The 22,275-nt window shown below is 36.4% G+C and overlaps 3 protein-coding genes and 1 long non-coding RNA gene across 4 annotated transcripts; 2 read left to right on the top strand and 2 right to left on the bottom strand.

The window, feature by feature from the left end:
* Positions 1-6,792: 6,792 nt before the first annotated feature.
* LOC137740600 (protein Ycf2-like) lies at positions 6,793-8,989 on the top strand. Its single transcript, XM_068480438.1, has 3 exons — positions 6,793-6,911; positions 7,054-8,939; positions 8,978-8,989. Exons 1-3 carry the CDS (start codon positions 6,821-6,823, stop codon positions 8,987-8,989), a joined length of 1,989 nt encoding a protein of 662 aa, XP_068336539.1. The 5' UTR covers positions 6,793-6,820.
* LOC137739915 (uncharacterized) lies at positions 8,945-9,843 on the top strand. The gene is made up of 2 exons (XM_068479661.1): positions 8,945-9,485; positions 9,605-9,843. Exons 1-2 carry the CDS (start codon positions 9,006-9,008, stop codon positions 9,683-9,685), a joined length of 561 nt encoding a protein of 186 aa, XP_068335762.1. The 5' UTR covers positions 8,945-9,005; the 3' UTR covers positions 9,686-9,843.
* Positions 9,844-9,926: 83 nt separating this feature from the next.
* LOC137739914 (F-box only protein 8-like) lies at positions 9,927-11,971 on the bottom strand. The gene is made up of 2 exons (XM_068479660.1): positions 11,832-11,971; positions 9,927-11,590 (listed from the first exon to the last, which is right to left on the bottom strand). Exon 2 carries the CDS (start codon positions 11,550-11,552, stop codon positions 10,311-10,313), a length of 1,242 nt encoding a protein of 413 aa, XP_068335761.1. The 5' UTR covers positions 11,553-11,590; positions 11,832-11,971; the 3' UTR covers positions 9,927-10,310.
* Positions 11,972-19,289: 7,318 nt separating this feature from the next.
* Positions 19,290-21,041, bottom strand: LOC137740317 (uncharacterized). The gene is made up of 2 exons (XR_011069162.1): positions 19,982-21,041; positions 19,290-19,678 (listed from the first exon to the last, which is right to left on the bottom strand). It is a non-coding gene; the product is annotated as an uncharacterized lncRNA (long non-coding RNA).
* Between the last annotated feature and the right edge of the window lie 1,234 nt (positions 21,042-22,275).

Genomic DNA, 22,275 nt, shown 5'->3' with positions numbered 1-22,275 from the left:
TTATTTGTTTGGGTAAAGTACAAAAAACTACCTCAATTATTGGTGTCACGACACTTTCATACCTCATCTTTTAAAATTGACAATGTCATACCTCATCTTTAGAATTTGGTACAATGTTATACTTTTCGTTACTTGGCCGTTTACTTTTTAGTTAAATGCTGACGTGGCTTGATTCGGGGCCCACTTTCTATTAAAAAATCATTAAAATATTATTAAAAACTAATAAAAATTATTTAATTTTTTTTAATATTAAAATAATAAAAAAATTAAAAAAAAAAAAAGAAAACAGCCTTCAGTTCGTCCCTCACCCTTCCCCCTCCTCTCTCTTCTCCCCATCTTCATCTTCTTCCCCCCACCTGCAACCCCCCCTCCCCCAAAAAAAAATAAAATAAAATCCAATTTGTCTTCCCCCCGCACCCACCCTCAGTTTGTCTTACCCCCTCCCCACCCCCTCTTCTCCCTCCTACAACCCAGAAAAGAAAAAAAAAAAAAAAAAAAAAAAAAAAACCCATATCCCGTCAGCAGGAAGATGGGTGCGCAGAGAAGGTGGAGGATGGGTGCGGAAGAGGATGTGGAGAATGGATGAGAGTGGTGGATTTGGGGTTGGCAGGGGGTTGGGTTGGGGGGGGGACGAACTGGGTTGTTTTTTATTTGTTTTTCTTTTCTTCTTATTCTTCTTCTTCTTCTTCTTCTTCTTTTTGGATTGCAGGGGGTTTTTTTTTTTTTTTTTGTTGGGGGGGGGGGAACTGGGTTGGGTTGGATTTTTTTTTTTCTTCCTCTTCTTCTTCTTCCTCCTTCTCCTTCTCCTATCAAATAATTTTTTTTTTAGTTTTTAAAAATATTTTATTAATTTTTTAATAGTAAATGGGCCCTGAATCAAGTCATGTCATCATTTAACTGAAAAGTAAACGGCCAAGTACCGGAAGGTGTAACATTGGACCAAATTCTAAAGATGAGGTATGACATTGTCAATTTTAAAAGATGAGGTATGAAAGTGTCGTGACACCAATAGTTGAGGTAGTTTTTTGTACTCTACCCTATTTGTTTTGAACATTTTTTTGTAAAACATGTTTTACAGATTTGCAATCGACTCTGATTAAAAACTTTTGATTTAATAAATCATCTTAAAATTTGCTAATGCATAATACTATAGATAATATTTCTTTTTTAATAGTATTATAATTACTTTGTGCTGGATTCCATACTTCTGAATGGAAACGAACAATTTGTTCAGGAGATCCGGAAGAAATTGATTGTTTGAGAAATGGCTGTATTGATTAAATATTTCATTCATGATATTCTGAAACTCATTGGGTGCATTCTTAAGACCGAATGACATTACATTCCATTCATAATGACCAAAATGAGTGACAAATGTTGTTTTGTATTTATCACCTTCATGAATTTGGATTTGCCAAAATCCAGACTTCATGTCAAATTTTGAGAAGATTACAGCTTGACTAAGTCTCTTAATTAAATCTCTTTTGTTGGGAATTGGATACCGTATCCATTCTAAGACTTCATTGAGAGGTTTGTAATTAATGACTAATCTGGGAGTTCCCCTTTCTAATTTAGCATTTTTCTGGACATAAAAAGTAGGACAAGACCAGGGTGATTTGCTTTTCCTAATGATTCCTTTATTGAGAAGTTCTTGGATTTCTTTTTTGCAGAATTCCATAACTTCTTGACTCATTTGGATTGGTCTGACTTTTGTTGATATTTTCTTTTCATTAAATTCCTTATTGTAAGGAAGTTTGACAATATGTTGTTTTCTATGCCCAAAGGCGTTGGAAATATCTGAACAAATTTCATTAACAAGTTTCTTTTGAAAATTGTCAATGCTTAGTAACAAAGATTTGTTTGTTAATTGTTCTTCAATTCTTTTGTAATTAATTTCTTCTTTTAAGAAATTAATTTGTTGTGATTTTTTGGTAACTAAATTGATGATTTTTTAGATGCTATCTTTTTGTAATTGTCTTAATTTTTTGAGATTTGTTTCCGTACAGAATTCAAATGTGATTTTTTGTCCTAATATTCTGGTGGTTATACGATTATGGTGTACCTTAAAAGGATATAGAAGAGCTATGAAGGGGAGACCTAGAATGACTGGGTCTGAAATATTTTTTATCAAAACAAATGGAGTTTTAAAGCAAACATTGTTTAGACAAACATGGTCTTTTGAGATTTCATATTTTAACTGCATTGGTGACTGATTTGCAGCACTAAGGATTTTTGTTGATTTATGAAAATACTTAGTGGGAACTAAACCTTCTTGAATACAAAGTCTACACCTGAGTCAATTAAGACAATTGTTTCTAACTGGAAATCTTCATTTATTATTTTTTTATTTTAGAATACCATTATTGGATCCTAATTTTTTGTAGTAATCCTAAAACTAGGTTTTTTATTGAATTTTCTATGGATTTGGTTCTGACTCTTGATCGGAGGAAGAACTATTGTGTTCTTCATCATTATTGCCAATGAGTGCTTGTGTTTGGATACTACTGAGATGTGAGCGAATTTCTATGTTTTCTGATTTTAAGGACTTAATTTCTTCCTTAATTTTGTTGACTTCTCTTTGTAGATCTTTAACCGTAATTTCTTACTTAGTCTTGTTAAACTTTTCCAGGGTTGTGCTAAGACAGATTTTTGGGGCCACTTGGGGTTGACTAGTACTTGCTTCTTCATGGGAGACTAACTGCTTAAGTTTCTTTAAATAAAATGATTTTAATTCAGGGTCATCTACTTTGCCAATTAACTCGATAAGAAGAACTTCTTGTTCTTCTTGTTTATTGAGGACTGAAATCTTTTTACAACAAGTATAAGTGCATCTTATTTTAATGTCGGGGGATGAAAGACTACTTGAAGAATTATTGGAAGAAGACGAATTAGAACTTAAATCATCTTCGGATTGACTATGGTCCGTGTCTCTTAATTCTAAGACTTGGATTAACTGGGTTTTCTCTTCCTCAGAGATTTTCAACTGGTTGATTGTTTTCTTGACTCTACATTTATTTGCATAATGACTGAATTTACCACACTTGTAGCAATTCCCTTTTTGTTCTTGGTTTTTGAAGTGGAATTTTCCTGAGGGTTTTCTCTTCTATTTGCTGGACCTGGGTTTCTCATAAAATTTATTTGTTTCAAAATTCTTATTTTTGAATTTGTTATATTTGGGATGTCTTCTACTGGAATACCTATTTGGGTATTTATTTGGATACCTATTGTAGGCTTCTGATTTTTTCTTTTTGTTGGATGGAGCAATAAGAGGTAATCTGTATTGTTCACAAAATGTTCCTAATTCGTACTTGGCTATTGACTTGTCTTTGTTGACTTGTTTTGTAATTTTCATATCAATACACATTTTCAATCATTATTTCTGGATAATATTAATAATATTTCCATAAGTAAGTGTATGATATGGTATGATACCTTCTTCATTGACTAAAACATTTCTAATTTTATGGGCAAATAAATTTGGTAATCCATTAATGAATTTTTCTTTCCAAAACGGTTGATTACTATCCTCTCTAAGCATGACTCTAGACATGAAGATATCTTTGTACCATCTAAAATCGCTTAGGGTTGGACATCTTAAATTACTAAGTTGATCATGAATTCTGAAGGTGACATTACTGGGTGTCCCTATGAAATGCTCTATAATGGTGAAAAGTAATGTGTTGACTGCATTTGGGACTCCGCGTCCTATATGCCCATCAAAGATGGGTGTTCCATCTTCGTCTCTTTTGACTGCATTTTTAATTTCATTTCTTGATTGTTCAGTGAGATGTTTTTCCCACCAGGAATGAAGCATTCTTGTAAATCCAGTGACCAAAAGGTCGACAACTTGAGTTTGACTGAGGTTATGATTGGTAATATAATTATTAGCAACCATGGAGATGTGTTGTAATTTATTCAAAAGTTCTTATTCTGACAATCCATCTATGTTCCATTCATAGAGTTTATCAACTGAGACTGAGAATTGGTTTTGGATGTTTCTTTCCTCAAATTGAATGTCCGAAGGTGTTGGCCTCGGATACCAATTTTTGGTAAGAGTTGGTGAAGTCTTTTGTTTGTGATTCGTTTTAGTTCAAGATTTTGAAAAGCTTCTTCTATTTTTCTAATGGAATTTGTTTCACTCTCTCCTTTTGAATCCCATATTGTAGAAATTGTTTCTGGTTGAGATTCATCTGGGTGTTGTAAAGCATTGATTGTTTTTTCTTGTTTTAACAATTCATTCTAAGTAGGATTGTTTACTCTCACAAACAGTAAGGCGTGTTCTAAACATAACCTCAGTCAAGTGAGTGATTATTATCATTAGTTCCGCCCCATCTGGTATCAGAGCCAAGTGAGTGGTAATTGAGTTATCATCTTTATAATCAACACATTTGTTCATCTTTCAGTTTGGAACCAACTGTTATAGATGAATAAAAATAATTGAACAAATGATTGATCAGTGCTTACCTTGAACTTGAGGTATTCAACGAATTGACTGTGAATAAGAATTTTATGTCATTCAAAATCAGTTGTTATGAAAATATTCTTCATAATGAAAATAATGAATTAAAAATAATGATTCAAATATAATTTGAAAATAAGTTTTATTGCAAAACTTACATTGGAACTTACAATTGATGTACTGACGATTGAGTCAGCAAATAAGAAAATGACTAATGAAAAGGATGTTGGTGCACGCAGGCATCATTGACATTCTAAAAATGAAAAGTGTTTACAATTTTTGATTTCTTTGGGCACAATGTGAACTCAAAGAAACTTTTGATTGAGAAATTGTGGAAAATCCAAACTTTTTCTCTTTTCCTCCGTAGTCTACTTCTCAAAGACTTTGGAAAAGGCCTTGGAAGACTTGCTTTCACTATTGATGAATGATGGCTTTGAATGATGACTGGCTTTCACTATTGATGAACAGTGAAATTTGTTGGAATAATTGTTGCTTTGGCTGTGGAAGAATATTCACTACCATTACTGTGGAAGCACGGGACGGATGAGTGAATGAATGGTTCCAAGATATGTGAGAACCATTGGTACAAATAATTTTATCTTTAACTAAATTTATCGTGTTCCATAGACTGTAGACGTGGATTTTGAGTGTGTTGCACAATACTTTTCCAGAGTGCATGCCTTACGGGATTTTATACAAACAAAAGTTTCTTAAGAAAGAAGCGAATGTATGATTCTTCTTTCTCCTTGATGATTGCATATCTGGGTTCTTTGTTTTCGTTTCAAGTTTCTATTATATTCACACAAAAAACCATGGTGCTATTTTTCTTTGGGTGAATCGGTATGCAAGTTATGCCGAGTGAGGTGTTGCTTGTGGTTGTTTCTGTTCGCAGGTTATATGGTCTAATGGATTTTATTTGGGATATGAAGAAAACCATGGGCATGGGTATGGGCATCACCACCATCATCACCACCATGAAGGTGGTTGTTACTCAAGGCATGCAGCGAAACCGGATAAGACACTATTTTTAAAATTGAACGAAAAAATGGAGCAAACAAGAAACACCATTTATGAAACTGGATAAGGAAATAGACACTAATTATGAAATTGACCAAGAAAGAGACACTGTGTATGAAATTGTACCAACTATTATACACTATTTATGAAACTGGACCAAGAACTAAACACCATTTATGACATATGACCAAGAACTAGGCACTATATTTGAAAGTGGACCAAGAACTAGACACTATTTATGAAACTGGACCAAGAATGAGACACTATTTATGAAAATATATTAATTACTATACACTATTTATAAAACTAGACCCAATAACTAGGCACCATTTATAAAAGTGAACCAAGAACAATGCACTATTTATGAATCTGGACCAATAAATAGTGTAGTACTGTTCTGTTTCATAAATAATATAGTACCATTCAGTTTCATAAGTAGTGTTCAATTTCATAAATAGTATAGTACCGTTCAGTTTCATAAATAGTGTGGTACCGTTAAGTTTGATAAATAGTGTAGTAATGTTCAGTTCCATAAACAGTGTCTGTAATGGACGTGCAGATCCAGTGCGTCAGTTTTTTTTTTTTTTTAATTTTTATATTAAAATTGTGTCATTTTCATTAAAATTTAAGTTCCTTTGTCCTCTTTATTAAAATTTAAGTTTTTTTTCATTAAATAAAGTTATAGCATAGTTTTTTGTTAAGATAAAATTAGCCCAAACTCTTTTCATGAAATCTCCCTTAATTTTGTTGTTAAAACATGTCACCTATAATGAATTTTTTGTCAATTAACGTCATGGATTGGCTAGAATCAAATTGGCTCCAAAATAACACTGCATAAGTCAATATGGCGCCAAAATTGGTGGTTCGTATAGTCCCAGTCCGATAATTCCCTTGATAATAGTTTGAAAAATTAAGTGATATTGGCGCATATGCTTGCAAGTTCAAGTGGTACTTGTGTACAATCGACAATGAAAAAAATACAGTTAATAATAAGTGTTAAAACGAAAAAGAAAAAGAAATAAGTAAACGATCTAAAAAAGGAAAAAAGAAATAGGTAAGATTTTTTATCATCCACGTCAGATACGATATACAGTACTTTGGTACCGTTGCAAAGCAGGCATTCCACCGGTCAAAAATTCAAAATGTGGATTCTGTATTTATATATTATAATCTCTAACGGCCATATCGCCGCATCTCCAGCGCTCTACCTTTCATCCAACGGTCATATCGCATCTCCAACGCTCTACTTTGGTACATTGTGGATATCATCTTTCGAGCCCCAGAAATTATGCACATATTCTCAATCAATTCAAAGTTTTTACCCAGAAAAACAAAGTGCAAGAAATGGAGGTAAAATCTTCTGATAAGGAATGGAGGAGGATTCCTTCATCGACACCCCCAAAGCGTCCTCTAACCCCAAAGCCCTCTGCATCTGGTACTCTCTCTCTCCCTCTCTCTCTCCATATCTAATTCCTGTTTTCTCCGAATCCGAAACGAAGCATTTGAAGTCTTCTGATTGTTTAGATGTTTTAGTTTTTTTTTCATTATCAAGACTTGTGTTTTTCATGAATATGCAGACGAAAACGATCAATATTATCAGCAAGTGGGCAACTCCAATCAGCAGAGCCCCAAGAAACCTCTGACAAAGAACTACATGTCACCAACCATATCTGCAGCTTCCAAATCTAATGCCACTGCTTCAAGAAAGAACATCTTAAGGGAAAGAAACGACGCCTCCCAACCCGATTTTTCAAATATCCATGTTGAAAAATCGCAGAGCCCCAAGAAACCAACGACAAAGAACAACATGTCACCAACCATATCCATATCTGCAGCTTCCAAAAGCAGGGCCCTTGCTTCAAGAAAGAACATCTTAGGGGAAAGAAAGGAGGCCTCCGAACCAGATTTTTCGAATACCCATGTTGAAAAATCCCATATAGCTATTGATAATGTTAATCATTCTTTGTCTCAAGCCTTGCCAAAATCCCCTCCAAGTTTTCAATCCCATGATGCTGATGAGGCTCTTTCCGATGATTTGGTTTCAAGGCCATATGACCCGGTAACCAATTACCTTTCTCCGAGGCCTCAGTTCCTCCGCTACAAGCCCAACAGGCGGCAAGAGTTGTTTCTTGGCCTAGAAAATGGCGTTGGGTTCAGCACCAGTACAAGTGGTTCTTTTGATTACCAGAAAGCCACTGGTGAGGAAGTTGGCGCTGTCACAAGTCCTAGTTCTTTGGCTTCACCTCGTCCAGATGGGTCTCTTAAGCAAGAAGATGAAGAAGTTGAGTTGAGTGATAGTGGTTCTTTTGATCACCAGAAAGCTACTGATGAGGAAGTTGGTGCTTTTACAAGTCCTGGTTCTTTGGCCTTGCCTCATCCGGATGGCTCTCTTAAGCAAGAAGATGAAGAAATTGAGTTGAATGATAGTCGTTCTTTTGATTACCAGAAAGCCACTGATGAGGAAGTTGGTGCTGTTACAAGTCCTGGTTCTTTGGCTTTGCCTCATCCGGATGGGACTCTTAAGCAAGAAGATGAGGGAATTGAGTTGAGTGATGAAGACATTGAAGCAGGTGATGCAGAAGTTGAGGGGAGTGATGAGGAGGAATATGAGGAGGTTGAGGAAGAGAAGATCGGGAAATTGAAGGGGGTATTAAAAAGTTTGCTTCTTTTGTTGGCTATAGTTCTCTTTGCCTCATATATGTCTCCAATGAACCATCAAACACACTTTGAAGGCATGGAAGATGCGTATTGCAGCATTCAGAACTCTACAATTGAAGCTGCTTTGTTGAAGAAACTTGAAAGTAGAGGTAATCTTTGGGATCAAAAAGAAGAAAGACATACGGGCTTTGTGGAAGTAATTAAAGGAGCTATTGAAATGGGGACCGAGGAGGTTATCGTTCAAGGAGAAGAGATGCAAATTGATGAAGATATTGAGGATGAAGCGAAGGTTGAAGATGAGAACTTGGGAGATGTTGAACTTGCTGATGAGATGAGAGAAGTGGTGAAGCCACAAGCTGAAGAAATTGAAGAAGAAAAGGAAGGAGGAATTCATGGCTTGGGTGAAGTAGTGGTGATGCCACAACCTGAAGATATTGAAGATATTTCTGGTGACATAGTTGAGAATTCTGAGTTTCAGGGTGTTGGACCATCCGTGTCTGATGATTTTGATCATCAGAATTTAGTGTCTGATGTTTCAAATGCTTTCGAAAAAGGAGAGGTTGCAGCGGAGCAAAATGATGGAATAGTTGAGAAAATAATGGAGGGAGCAGAAGAGTCTTCAACCAACATGGCAGCTGAACCTGTTATACCAGAGACCATGGATAACGATGATATAAGCTTTGATGAGGCTTCCGATTTAAAAGCAGAAGGGAACTGGAGGGAGGAGCTGATCAATTTCATGAAATCGAAAACATTTTACGCAGCTGCTATTGGGGTTTCCGTATTTTCTGTGACTGTTGCCTCTGTTGCCTCTTTGGTGTCGGTGTTTCGCTTTAAGCGAAGGAATGCTACTAAAAGGGATTCTCGTGTGATGGCAAGTCCTTCTGCTAAACCTCTGGTAATAGAGCAGAAGAAAATCAACGGGAACAGTTCTTCTCCGCCCTCAAAGCCATATTATGAGCCTGTGACAGCAGAGAGATACAACTTGGCATTACCTAGTAGGGGAGACGACAGCATTGAGCATGTTTACTCATCTTTCAGAAGGATGTCTCTGTCTTCCAAGCACTCAACCGGGGCAGCTTCCGGGGAGTATTTCCATAGCAAGGCACCGACAGTTGAATTGCTCAGCGAGCTTGTGGTCGGAGAGGTCAGCAGCTCTCTAAGGACCTGTGATATGAAAAATAAGATGACAGAAAGTGAAGAAAACAACTATTCTGTTTCTTCAAAAAAGTTGGGGAGCAGAGCTCAGTCAATTTCTTTTCAAGTGCAGCCGTCGGAGTCAGAGTTTTCGTCCATGGATTCCCATTCCTACGGAAGCTTTAGTACGCCTCAGATGGCCATGAAGAAAAAGGTGAGAACTTTTCGGTTGCAGAAAATTTTTGCTTAAATTAAAGATGTGTGTTTGAAACTAATTTATTCGCATCATGAAAATTAATTATTTCTTCTTGTTCTTTTTCTGTGTCGATTTAGGCGGGTGGTAAAGACGGAGAAGTTACAACTCCGCTGAGGCGATCAAGCAGACTTCGTAACCGAACGGTCACGTCTCCATGAATTTCCGGGCGGAAATCCATTTTCTGACCCAACACGCAGCAGCTAGGTTGTTTTGTAGTTCAGTATTCTTCCACTGAAGAGTGTCTGGAGCATTTGAGCTGTGTGATGCTAGTTGGTATAGAGAGAGAATCTGATATGTTCTTTTAGCATTTGGTTCTTCTTCATTTGCATTTCTATGTTTTTATTTGCATCAATATTTCAGCATATCTCCTCCTAAACGCCACAAAATTATAAAAATCATTTAAAAGACACCGACAACTATAAGTTTTATACAAAAACGCTTCAAGAGCGTATAGAACCCCACAAGTACTGCAAAGCCAAAAAAGGCTCCACAAATTCATAACAAACTAATAAAAAGCAAAGCCAAAGCAGAAGAACATGACCAATAGCAGCACTAAAACTAAATTTCTACAAGCACAAAGCAACAAGATTCACAGATTTAACTGATGTTCACATTCCTGCAAACAATAACCAGTGCGGATAATATGGAATAACTGAAATTCACAGTGAGCCGGTCACACATCACTTCTTGAAAGAAACAAGTTGCCTCGCGGAAAACTACTACGAGTGCACTGCTAGCTGAAAGTAAGAGTCTAGTACTTTAATAGTCCTCATAGTTCCTCCGCTATTCTCTAGCTGAGGCCGGCCGTGGTAGGCTAGGAATTGGTGTTGGCCACCATGGGAGGGCGAACAAGTAGAACCACAAAGGTCGATCGAGTGTAGTGTTTTCCACAATCTTTGACCACTTTCTTGTACGAATGTCGCACATGATGATATCTCCATCCACCTCTAGATAAAAAATGTCCTTGTCATTAGGGTCGAAATTTAACCTCTGAACGACTTGTGCATCATCCGGACACATTTCTTGATCTAAGGAATAAACCTCCTGTTTACTCAAAAACAATTTGCTACCGCCCTCAGCCACAGAATCATCATCTTTTTCTTTCAAATCCCAAACATACAAAGTTCTGGTATCTCTGTGAAAGTCACTCATCCGCACAACCCCTCGAGATACGCTTGGGCACTCCACTACAAAATTCTCGTCTTCAGGGTAATCAAATACAGTGAAACTACATTCCTGGTCAGCAAACGGATCCAAACCAAGAACCAGAAAACAGCCATCACGGTGACCCGACCAGTAACAAACTCCATTGTACACAAAGGCCATATAATCGAGAGTGTCATATATAATTCCTTGTGGGGATGATACAACTAACTCTCTCCATTTGCCTGTCTCTGAAGAGAAAATCTCCACCTTGAAGTTGTAGAAATATCCATCAGGATCAAAGTTAAATTCATCATTAGGGTGAAGAATTCTCACAACCTTGTACCTGTAGTTATCATTAAGCTCCACAATGTCATTCTGATCGTCCTCCTTATAGTAAGGACTGTCGCAGATGAGTCCCACTGGCATGGTGCCTATGGTGTCGCGTCCCCGACGGGGGCGAGGAAGGGCAACCCATTGCGTGGTGTATGGATTGCATATGTAGTATTCAGTTTGATCAAACAAGCCATTAGAGCACAAAATCAAGTCATTGTAAGTGGCTACCACAACTGGCTCTTTACTCAAACCGTGCAAACTCTGGAGCCTTTTCAACATATGAGGTATCACTTCCGACGAGGGCTGAATTCTGTTAAGGAATTCCTCCCCATTGTGGTTTATCAAAGTGCATACCACCGGCATTTTGTTATCAATTTGCAGACGCAAAAAGCGGTTAACAAAATAACGGCTGGAGATGAGAGTGAACCAACGCTTGCACACGCACTTGCATTGAAAAATGAAATTAGCGCAAGGAAGTCGACAAAGAATTTCAACCAATACCGACTCAGGGACATTATTAATACTAATGTTCATCAATGTCGACATATTTTCTCTTGCTGATAACGATCTACTGCTTCCTTTCACTATACAACAACATGTACATACAATCAGAGTTATACAATTAGGGTTTCAAATTTCAATACAATAAATTGAGCAATAAATTAACCATACGCAGAATCAGAAAATAAAACATGTAATTAAATCAAAATATGTAGGAAACTGCTGTAACTCGATGGATTTATGAACCGTAAATTTAGAAATTGGGATTTAAGGTGGAGAATTTCTACTGGGATTAAACAGAAAGCTGTAAATTTAGGGTTTTACCTGGTCAGTAAGATTGAACAGGATGATTTTGTTGAGCAAAATCGCAAGAAATATATAGAAAGAGGATTATAAAGTCCCACGATCGCCAAATTGTTTTCGCTACGGATTCTGAGAGTGGAGTTCGGGAAGGGTAAAATGTTACCGACACTCAAAAGTAAATAAACCGTCAACAGGTAACTGCGTCTGCGTGTCTTGATTTGGGTTGTTGGGCCTTATGTGAATTGATTGGATAATTACTTTTGAATGTGAGCTCATAGTTTAATAGAAGGCTTTGTTTCCCTATGCATTCCAATCCAGATACTCTTGTCTACGTTGTTTAGATTAGATTACTTAAAACATCGTGGTTTCTAAAGTGCGGACTGTGCATGTGAACGGGATGTGAGCCGTTGGATCAAAATTGAACGGTTGAAAACAAATCAAGCATAATGAGTTAGGATGAAACCGGATCATAAATAACACGTTCCTTAATTAAAATAGTACCCGGCATGAATTCAAAATTTGTTAGGATTTAAAATGTCACCCCCATCTTTAGTAAGTCTTGTCATCCCCCAAAAATACTCCCACTACTGTGTTTGCTCAAACGTCGTTACCGTCGAAAACAACCTCAAAAACTTACTTCCCGTTCCAAACCCAGTTATAATTAGTATTATGAACCGTCTTGTTATACTTGGAAACTACAAACTTTGCGATCGCTTTCACACGCCAGTCGTCGACAATCCTAATCGACGTCCAAGGACCGACGGGAAAAGGAGCATTATTTAGGCTTGTTGGTGTCGTGTACGGAGAGGGAAGAGGAGAGCAATACATGCGAGGGCAAGTTGAATATTTTTCGAAGTTTATAGACAGTTTTTGCAGAAGCTAACCACACCCAACCCAATTAGTAGAGAAGTTCCAACCTAAAAAGAATATAAAAGAAATGGATCGGCAATTAACGCCTTAAGGGTCGTTTGGTAACCATCTTGTTTCTATCATTTTAGAAAGACGGGTGTATTGGAGAAGAATGAGAGAAGGGATGGAGGTGGAAGAAAATGTAAGTGGAGCCAAAATTAAAAACCGAAACCTAGTTGAAATGCTTTTTCTTTCCAAAAATTTGGTTTCATGGATTCTCCATTTCTCCATCCTTCCTCCTCCACTCTTTCCTTCCTTTGACTACCTATGATATTCTATACCTTCGGCTAAAAAAAGAAATTAAAACAAAATACGACACGGGCGCTTAACTACGAAAGCCTCAATTGCACTCTGATTTCTAGAAGATCATGAAGACAAAAAAATGAATTGCAAGGGCCACAAGAGGGCCATAACCAGAGCAGCTAAACAAACCAAAAACCAAAGGAAACCATGACCTGCTCTACAGCTCAATAAGCACCAGAAACCAGAAATCGGAAACAAAATCGAAGCCAAAACAGAACACAACCAATAGCAAGTCCAATCCAACCAAGCATAGTACAAAACACATCATGACCAATATAGCAAGTCCTATCCCACCAAACATAGTGCATATAGATCAGCGTTTTAAAAGACACGCCTCGACGTGCACCTAGGCGTCTTTGAAGGTGGGGCAGGAGTGATAACACCTCTGCCCAGTGGGAGTGGATGAAAACTCGCCTACGCGTGGTCAAGGCGAGCCTAGGTGGCTGAGGCACGCTTAAAGGCGGTTGGCGAGCATTTCTAGATCCATGTGCGATCCGAAATCAAAGTCGAATGGCTCTGTTGTCTAGGTAAATCGAAGTTGAAGGCTTTGTCATCTAGGTTTAGGGTTGTAGGGTGTGCGGCGTCCTCATGAGGAAGACGATCAGGAAGACGAAGAGGAAATTTTTTTTTTTAAAGACGGCCCAAAATGACGTGTTTTGGCCAAGTCTGTTTTTCTTTTATTTTTAAAGCCCACAAGAGCCCCCTGTTTCTCCTGTTTTTCTCAGCAAACACCTATTATTTAAGGTCCCATTAATCTTCTCTTTACACCTAAACGTTGCGATCCATGGAACGCCTTGCCTACGCCTCCGCCTTTTAATACATTGATATAGATGGGAAACTTCCGCTTTAGTAAATAACCGGCGCATATAATATAGAATAAATTGAAATTCACAGCAAACCCGGAAACGTAAGATGGAAGCCACAGTAGATCAAGTAAATGTAATAAAAAGAAACACGTCACTGCAGCAAACTAAGACTAGTCCACAGCTACTGCTAGCTGAAAATATATCAAAGCTAAATAGTCCAACTTTAATAAAGAAGAGTTTAGTACTTTTGATGCGTCCCATATGCTGGTGAGCTGCTAGCTCCTCCACCACGGCGGGGCATGGAGTGGTAATCTGGGAACTGGTGTTGGCCACCATGGGAGCACGAACGGGTAGAAGTAAAATGGGGCATTGAGTGCAATCTTTTCAACTATCTTTGACCACTTTCTTGTACGAATCTTGCACAAGATAATATCACCATCCACCAGTAGATAAAAAATATCCTCATTGTTTGGGTCGAAAGGTAGCCTCTGAACAACTTCAGCATCATCCGGACACATTTTTCGGTCTAGGGAATAAACCTCCTGTTTACTTAAACACAATTTGCTATCTCCCTCGACTATAGAATCAACATCTTGTTCTTTCAAATTCCAAACAAACAAGGTTCTAGTAACTCTGTCATAGTCACTCATCCGCACCAACCCTCCACTCACTGTTGGGCACTCAACTACAAATTTCTCATGTACAGGCACATCAAATACAGTGAAACTACATTCATAAATCATTGAAGGGATACAACCCAAGAACCAGAAAACAGCCATCACGGTGACCTGACCAATATAACACTCCATTGTACGCAAAGCCCATATTGTCGAGCGTATCATAATAAATTCCTTGTGGGGAAGAGACAACTAACTCTCTCCATTTTCCAGTCTCCGAAGAGAAAATCTCCACGTTGAAATCGTTGGAATATCCATCGGGGTGAAAGTTAAATTCATCATTAGGAGGAAGAATTCTCACAACCCTGCACCTATACTGATCATTAAGCTGCATAAAATGCCCATTCCGATTGTCTTCCTTATAGTTTTTTTTTTTTTTTTTTTTGAAACATCTTCCTTATGGTTAGGTGGCCTGTCGCAGATGATTCGCACTGGCTTGATGTTGAAGCAGTGAGTATGGGGTGGAGAAAGAGCAACCCATTCCATGGTGCACGGATTGCATATGTAGTAATCATTGTGATAATACCAGCCATCAGTGCACAAAATTAAATCATCGTAAGTAACTACAACAACTGGCCCTTTTTTCGGCACGTAGAAATTCTGGAGCCTTTTCAACATAGGAGTTAACCCTTCAGATGACGGAGACTGAACTCTGTTAGGAATTCTTCCCCATTGCAGTCTATCAAAGCGCGTACCACCAGCATTTTCTTTCCATTTCGAGTTCGGAGAAGCAAAAGGTGGTCCATTAAATTAGGGGTGGAGATGAGAGTGAACCAACGCTTGCACACAAACTTGCATTGAGAAAGAAATTTACCACTAGGAAGTCAACAAAGTATTTCAACCAATGCGAAGTTAGGGAGATCGTTGATGCCAATTTTCATCAATGCCATTTCGCCTTGTGTATAATAATCGACTGCTTCCTCTCACTATATATCAATATACAATTAGGGTTTCAAATTCCAATACATACAACAAGCGTGTGTGTGTGTATATGTGTGTGTATTTACAGAAACTAAACTAAAACTGAATCAGAAAATAAAACATGAAACTAAATCAGAATATATAGGAAACTACATTGACTCGATGAATTTCCGAACCCTAAAAGCGGAAAATGGGGTTTTTTCAGAGAAGAATTAGGGTTTAAGGTTTGCTATTTAGGGTTCTGGAAAGTATACTAAAAATATGAATGGAAAAAGCTGGAAATTTAGTGTTTTACCTGGTGAAGAAGAGTGTACAGGATGATCTTGCTAAGCACCCAAACAGAAATCGCAGGAAAAATAAGGAAAATGGTGGAAATTGGAATCACTCCATGCCGAATTGTTTTCTCTGTGATTTAGGGACTGAAGTGTGGAGGCTCGTAACCCAACCAACTCAAGTAATAAATCGTCTAGAAGTGCCTGTCATGTTTTGGGCTTTTGGGCCATGTGTGGGCTAATAGTTAAAGAGGCCCAATATAGGAATGACACATGGATTTAGGCTAAAGCAGAATGATTCCCGCTCTACTCTACACCCAAATTTATATTCTTCTATTGTGTGTTTTTTTTATAGGAAAACTAATTAAAAAAACTTTAAAACTTTGAGTTTTAATAAAAAAGACAAAAAAAGATGTTGTAAGTGTTCCATGAGTGACTTTTTAGAGTAAAAATGTCATTTTCATTAAAAGTGAATAGTATCTGGAGTGTTTCGTTAAAACTTTTTTATTTTTATTTTTAAGAAATGATATTATTTACACTATGGGGAATGGAGTGGGTTTAGCGTCACAATGGGCTAGCAATAATGTGCTTCAAATTTTGACATCTCACTTACAAGTGAAGAGGAATATCATTAGACCGTAGTATTAAGTGGTTCCTCTCCTGTATTTTAGATTTGGTTAATAATTTTCATATCGCTTGAATAAAAGAAAATGAGAGATTAAACTTTTTTTTAGTACATCGATATTTTTACACTAAGGGAAGAGGGAGTTCGGCTAAGCCACACAATAAGCAACCTAATTTGGTATCGAATTCGAAAAATGAGAGATTAAACTTAAGAAGGCAAATCTTGGCTTTTGCCTTTATTTATTTATTTGTTTATATTAGCATAATTAGAAGATTAAAATAATAATATTATTGACACTGCAAAATATTGATTTTGCGCTCTCTTTCATGAAGAAATTTAGGAGATAAATAAGACTGGGGAGAAGTTCATACTGATTTTTTGGGAGTTGCTCCCAATTAAAATTATCAAAGGATTATAATAAGAAGTAATTGTATTGTTCTCCTAGACCCTAGAATTCAAAAAAAAAATTGTGGTCTTTCCGACTCTTGGAATGGGTGAATAATCGTGACTTGCCACCACTTGTCTCCCTTTTTGGAAAAATAAAAAATAAAAAATAAAAAATTGTGGTCATCTGATTGTTTAATCTTAATTCAACTGTGAAAGATGATGTGGTCGTATTTTCATATATTATTATCATATATTTCCTTTGGGTTTTGTTTATATGAATGGGTTAAATGCACTAAAATCTATTTATTTTATAGGCATTCAATACCGGAGTTACATGAAAAAGAAGTGGAAAACGAGCTTTTCGGGTGTCTTAAAGTAATTCCAATGGAGCAAGAGCCTAAATAACTGTGTCAAGACATATGCATTACAATAAGAAGCGGAAACATAGCAGTTTTGGAGATCAAATGGACATAGGATGCTATTCAATGACTTTTAGGAGAAACATAATTATTAGTTTTTATTATTTTTGTTTATTTTTCATTTTGTTTGATAAGGACTTAAGGGTCCATTAGAGCAAGGATTAGTGGTCATTTTTTTGACCATTTCTTCTTGGTATTTCCAATGCTTGCCGTGGGTGTTAATATAAGGAGATTCATTCTCCTCTTGAGTGAGTCAGCCAACAACTAGAAAAAACGCACAAGTCTACATAGGGGCTGCGGCAAGGAAGGGCAAAGCGGAAGAGTTACATTGGAGTTTTTTCTTTGCTAGGGCTAAGATGTATTCTAATCATGAATACTTAATTGCCTTGTGGCATTGTTATTATCAAGCTTTTATTCCATATTGAGTATCTTTTGCTATTTGTAATGCGCATGATTTTCATTTAGATGCTTGATCACCATCTAGGTTTAAGTTAAGTTGATTTGATGCAAGTTAGAGTAGATGTCAGACTTAACTTGGGTTTAGCTTCTTGCAATTGGTGCCATAAACAGCTATTTGTAGATGCCATGCAATTAGGGTTTATGTAATTTTCCAATAATTTCCATAGAGTTTAATGAGTTCTCACTTGTTTAAATCCATCTAGATGCCATAGAGGGTTAACATGTAAGGATACTTTTGATGCAACCATGGCCGTTGAATAATTTGGGGAAAATCAATCATCAATATTGGAGAACTACTTGAGCATAACTATTAAGGGAATTCAATAGAAATGGTTACTGTCACATCCCGCCCCGGGCCCCCACCACATCCCGAGCTCGACCCCACCGTAGCACGATACTGCTTTGGGCCTTGACCGCGCCCTCACGGTTTTGTTTTTGGAAACTCACATGAGAACTTCCCAGTGGGTCACCCATCATGGGAGTACTCTCGTGCGCCACTCACTTAACTTCGGAGTTCCAATGGAACCCGAAGCCGGTGAGCTCCCAAAAGACCTCGTGCTAGGTTGGGATGGGAATATACATATAAGGATCACTCCCCTGGGCGATGTGGGATCTTAGAGTTACAGTGAATTTGGATGCCCTATGTCTCATTTTTCTTATGTTTTTAATTTCATTATTTCATGCATTTTATTTTCAAGTCGTACTTCATTTTTAGTTTAATTCAACTTTTCTCTCTTTTCCGTTAAAGCTTCTCAATTACAATTTGTTTCAATTTAATTAGTAAGACTTTAGAATAAATTTGATCTTTGTGGGACGATATTTGTGCTTTCAAGCTATACTATCATCCGATTCGTATACTTGCTAGCACTAAAATTTGAGACTCAATGAGGCTAATTTTTGTTATCTAATTTTCGTAACAATGGAGAAAGTAGAACAACGAAATTTAAATAAACACTTATTCTCATCCAACGTTGGATTAATATTGAACGGTAGTTAGCCGTTTAGACCAACTCCATTTAGAGTTTGCAATCTCCAAATACAAATTGTAAGATGTGAGATATGTACGTTCTCTCGTTGGGAAGTATATATTATCCTTCTTCAAAGGGGTCATGGTAATCAAATATTGATGAGTATATTTGATGTCTTTAAAGGATCCACTTACCAATAAGTTGGTTATTATACAACTATGTACTAGTTTTATGAGAGAAATTATATGTACTAAGTTACACAACGGTCAGTCATAATAATTAGGTGTTGAACTTGATATAAATTTAAACTAAACTTGAGACTCTCACTTATAAATGAAGAAATATATAATTAAACTGTAGTACCACTGACAATTAATAATATCCTGTTAAATTATCAACTAATGGAACACACCAAAAAAAGTTTTTGGGGCAAATATATAGGGGATGTCCTAGATAGGAGGGCAAGCAAACTCAATCCGCACCGCTCCATTGTCATGTCTATTTATACAAGTCGAGTTTTCTAAGATTTAACCCAACCTTCTTTCCTCTTTTTCAAATCAGGCATGGAATCTATGCCTATATTTCTAAATTCTAGATGTTAATTAAAAGTTGCAGAAATATACGCATCTGAAGAACAAATATAATATCCGTTTTGTCTGTGTAAAAGCCAGTAGCTAGATCAACTTCAGGAGGTTCAAAATATTAACTAGTATATACTTCCACCCAAGGTAAAAAAAAAAAAAAAAAAAGAAATATTAACAAGTATACATTACATTGTGTAGTTTACAACTTTACATGCAGACCGGCGCACGTACGATACGTTAAAACTTCTTTCTTATTGGAATTGGGGGGATTGTAGCATTATTATTACCAAAAGAGTTGCTTCTTGATCTGCTCGGAAAAGATGAGGTAGTCGATGCCTTGTTACTCTTAGAAATGGCGGCCTTCGGAAGTGTGTACGGTCGATAAGAACCCAAGCCACCGCCATAGCTCTTGCTTGCTTTTAGTGCCTTTCTTTGATTATATGGTAACTCTTTCTTTACAAGATCTTCAACGCTCTTGACCTTTGAGAAAGATGTAAAGGATTGGCACTTGCCTTCAAAGTACTTTGAAAGTCCTTTCCTGCACATATCATGCTAATTAAAATTTCTATCAATACGATATTCTAAACTATTTTTATTTATGAGACACAGGATTTGAGTTTGGGCGTAACAAAACCAGCACACTTCCATGATCGACTAGTCTAAGCTATATATTATTTATGCTTCTTAGTTAGATATTTATTCTTTCATGTATTGTGTGGAAAATGGAAAAACTATCCAACATCCAAAACCTAATTCCACATATCGTGGTTATAAATTAATGGAAAAGAAATTAGAAATATATTATATTGATGAAATGGGTTTTCTTTTTCTTTATTCTTACTTGATGGGTAGGTGAGACATGAGATCTGACAAGTCGAACAACGATCCATGCGAATGCAAGGAAGAAGAACACGATGATGATGTTGATGATGATGCTGCATAATCTACTAAGTCCGATGAAGACGTCGATGATCTATTCGAAATCGACGTCGAGGATGTGGTGTCGTACATATCATCATGACCATCATCTTCATTCACGATCATCCAGCTATCTTCCCTTTTTCTGTAGTTGTCATATTTTGTGATCGAGCATGGACCTTGAAGCATTTGTTCTTCACCACCTGCAACCATAGATCTTGAGGAAGAAAAGAGAAGGAGAAGAAGAAGAACAACAAAAGAAAGTTGTGGATAATATTTTCAAGGAAGTTTCATGTAAATGTAATTATTAAGTTTGAGCTGATTGGCACGCATATATATGCATACAAAAGAATATATAACACATTTTCATAAAGAGTGGATTAGATTGCTTGCTTCCTATAAAAGTGCATACCTATGACAGGTGATTACATGGAAATTCTATGAGTTTTAGGTAAGGAGGCAACACATACACTGGCTTTAAATTCTAAAAACTAGAAAGGATAATACTTCAAACCCTTGCAATTAACATATCTTCACCATATATATTTTATAATCAAAATTCTTATTCTACATTTGAAAATTATTTCTACAAAAAAAATTTCAGATCAAATATTGTTTATGCATCCAGATATGTGGAACAAATAGGCAGTGTGAGTACCAAATAATATATTCATGAACCCTAGTCTATATATTTATTTGAAACATTCAAATAACTAAACGATCTCTAATTTAAATTTTGCAGAAAATAATTAAATGAAGATTAAAAAATTGAACTATTTTGATTATACAAAAATTTATACGATGAAAATACGTTATTCGCAATGTATGAGACATGAATGCAAATATTGTTCAAAAATAAATGGAAGATGCAATTGATAATTTTTCTTATTTTTAATTATGGGTACAAATATTGACCACTAGCTAATCTAGACACCATCCAAGAATCCATGCACTCCACCTGTCTCCCAAATTTTTTTTTTTAATAAAATTAAAAAACTTGCTTATTGAAGTTATGCATTGCCTTGGTTGTTTCCTTTTCATACGTTGCCTTATCCAAAGATTCTTATCTTCTCACACATGGTTTGAAATTTTTGACTTATGTTATATGGTACGAACAAAAGAGGATAAGCTCTACATCCTTTAAGCTACCCACCCACCCACGTACGTTACTGAGTCACCATGCATTGGACCAGAGTGTCTAATTTTCTCATTGGTTCTAACTTCTAAGGGTGGGTCAAAAATGAAGGTTGTTCTAGATGTACCAACATTACGACACGTATATAGTTTGGATAGGGATGGACTTGCTCCAACATATGACCTTAACCTACTTCCTTATCAAGAATCATAATGGAGTTTTTACCAAAAAAAAAAAAAATCATAATGGAGTCAAAAACCTAATGATGTTGAATATGCTAGTGGGTTAATGAATGTCCACGGTAATATTGAAAACTTTGGTAGATTTTTTCAATACCCACATAGATTGGATTTGCAACATTGGCAGATGAATGAAAACATTGGCAGTGTTGATATGTGGACTTGGAAATGAAGGAGATCATTTTTCAAAAGGTGTGTTGTAAATTTTCAACATGTAATAGTACGGAGTTGCTCTATAAATAGAGCACAACAGATATAGAAGAGAGAAAGAAATGAAAGATAAATAACATCAGTATCTATTCCTCCTACTTTTATTACTCATTCCCTTGTGTTATAGTTATAGTGTGATATTTTACACCTACTTTGCTCCAGTCACTAGTAAATATTATCTCTCTAACTTTTACATATTTATAACAAATGAGATTTTGTTGTTGTTCATGATCATAGAGACACCCAAATATATAGTTAATAATTAGAGGGTTCTCATATAAATTCGTCGACAATTCTTTGTTAATTTGTTTTCTTTTACTAGTTTAATTTTAGGAGAAATTAATTAGGTTCTCATTCCTATTTCTTCTATTGCATTGATTAAAATCATATTTCTTTTTACTTTTTGATCAAGGTCCCTAGTTTTTAATGAATGTCATTATTTCAGTTATAAATTATTTACATACCAACATAATTAAATTTTATTTTTAATACATATTCATTTAGTGTTAGAAACATTATGACACACCCCGACCGTGATCGGAGCGTGCTGGCCGTCACACGAAGGTGACGTAGCCATGTGCACGTGCGGAAGCCAATAAAGTAGTAATATAAAAGTACGAATAAATTAAAAAC

The sequence above is a fragment of the Pyrus communis genome, chromosome 7 (genome assembly GCF_963583255.1).
Source record: "Pyrus communis chromosome 7, drPyrComm1.1, whole genome shotgun sequence".
NCBI classification, from domain to species: Eukaryota; Viridiplantae; Streptophyta; class Magnoliopsida; order Rosales; family Rosaceae; genus Pyrus; species Pyrus communis.
This window is presented reverse-complemented; position numbering and strand designations above follow the sequence as displayed.

Bases quoted from the DNA above. Each gene is read 5' to 3' on its own strand.
- LOC137739915 (XM_068479661.1), top strand. From the start codon at position 9,006: ATGGCAAGTCCTTCTGCTAAACCTCTGGTAATAGAGCAGAAGAAAATC. The intron at 9,486-9,604 runs GTGAGAACTTTT...GTGTCGATTTAG, and splicing joins AGATGGCCATGAAGAAAAAG to GCGGGTGGTAAAGACGGAGA.
- LOC137739914 (XM_068479660.1), bottom strand. From the start codon at position 11,552: ATGTCGACATTGATGAACATTAGTATTAATAATGTCCCTGAGTCGGTA.
- LOC137740600 (XM_068480438.1), top strand. From the start codon at position 6,821: ATGGAGGTAAAATCTTCTGATAAGGAATGGAGGAGGATTCCTTCATCG. The intron at 6,912-7,053 runs GTACTCTCTCTC...ATGAATATGCAG, and splicing joins CCCAAAGCCCTCTGCATCTG to ACGAAAACGATCAATATTAT.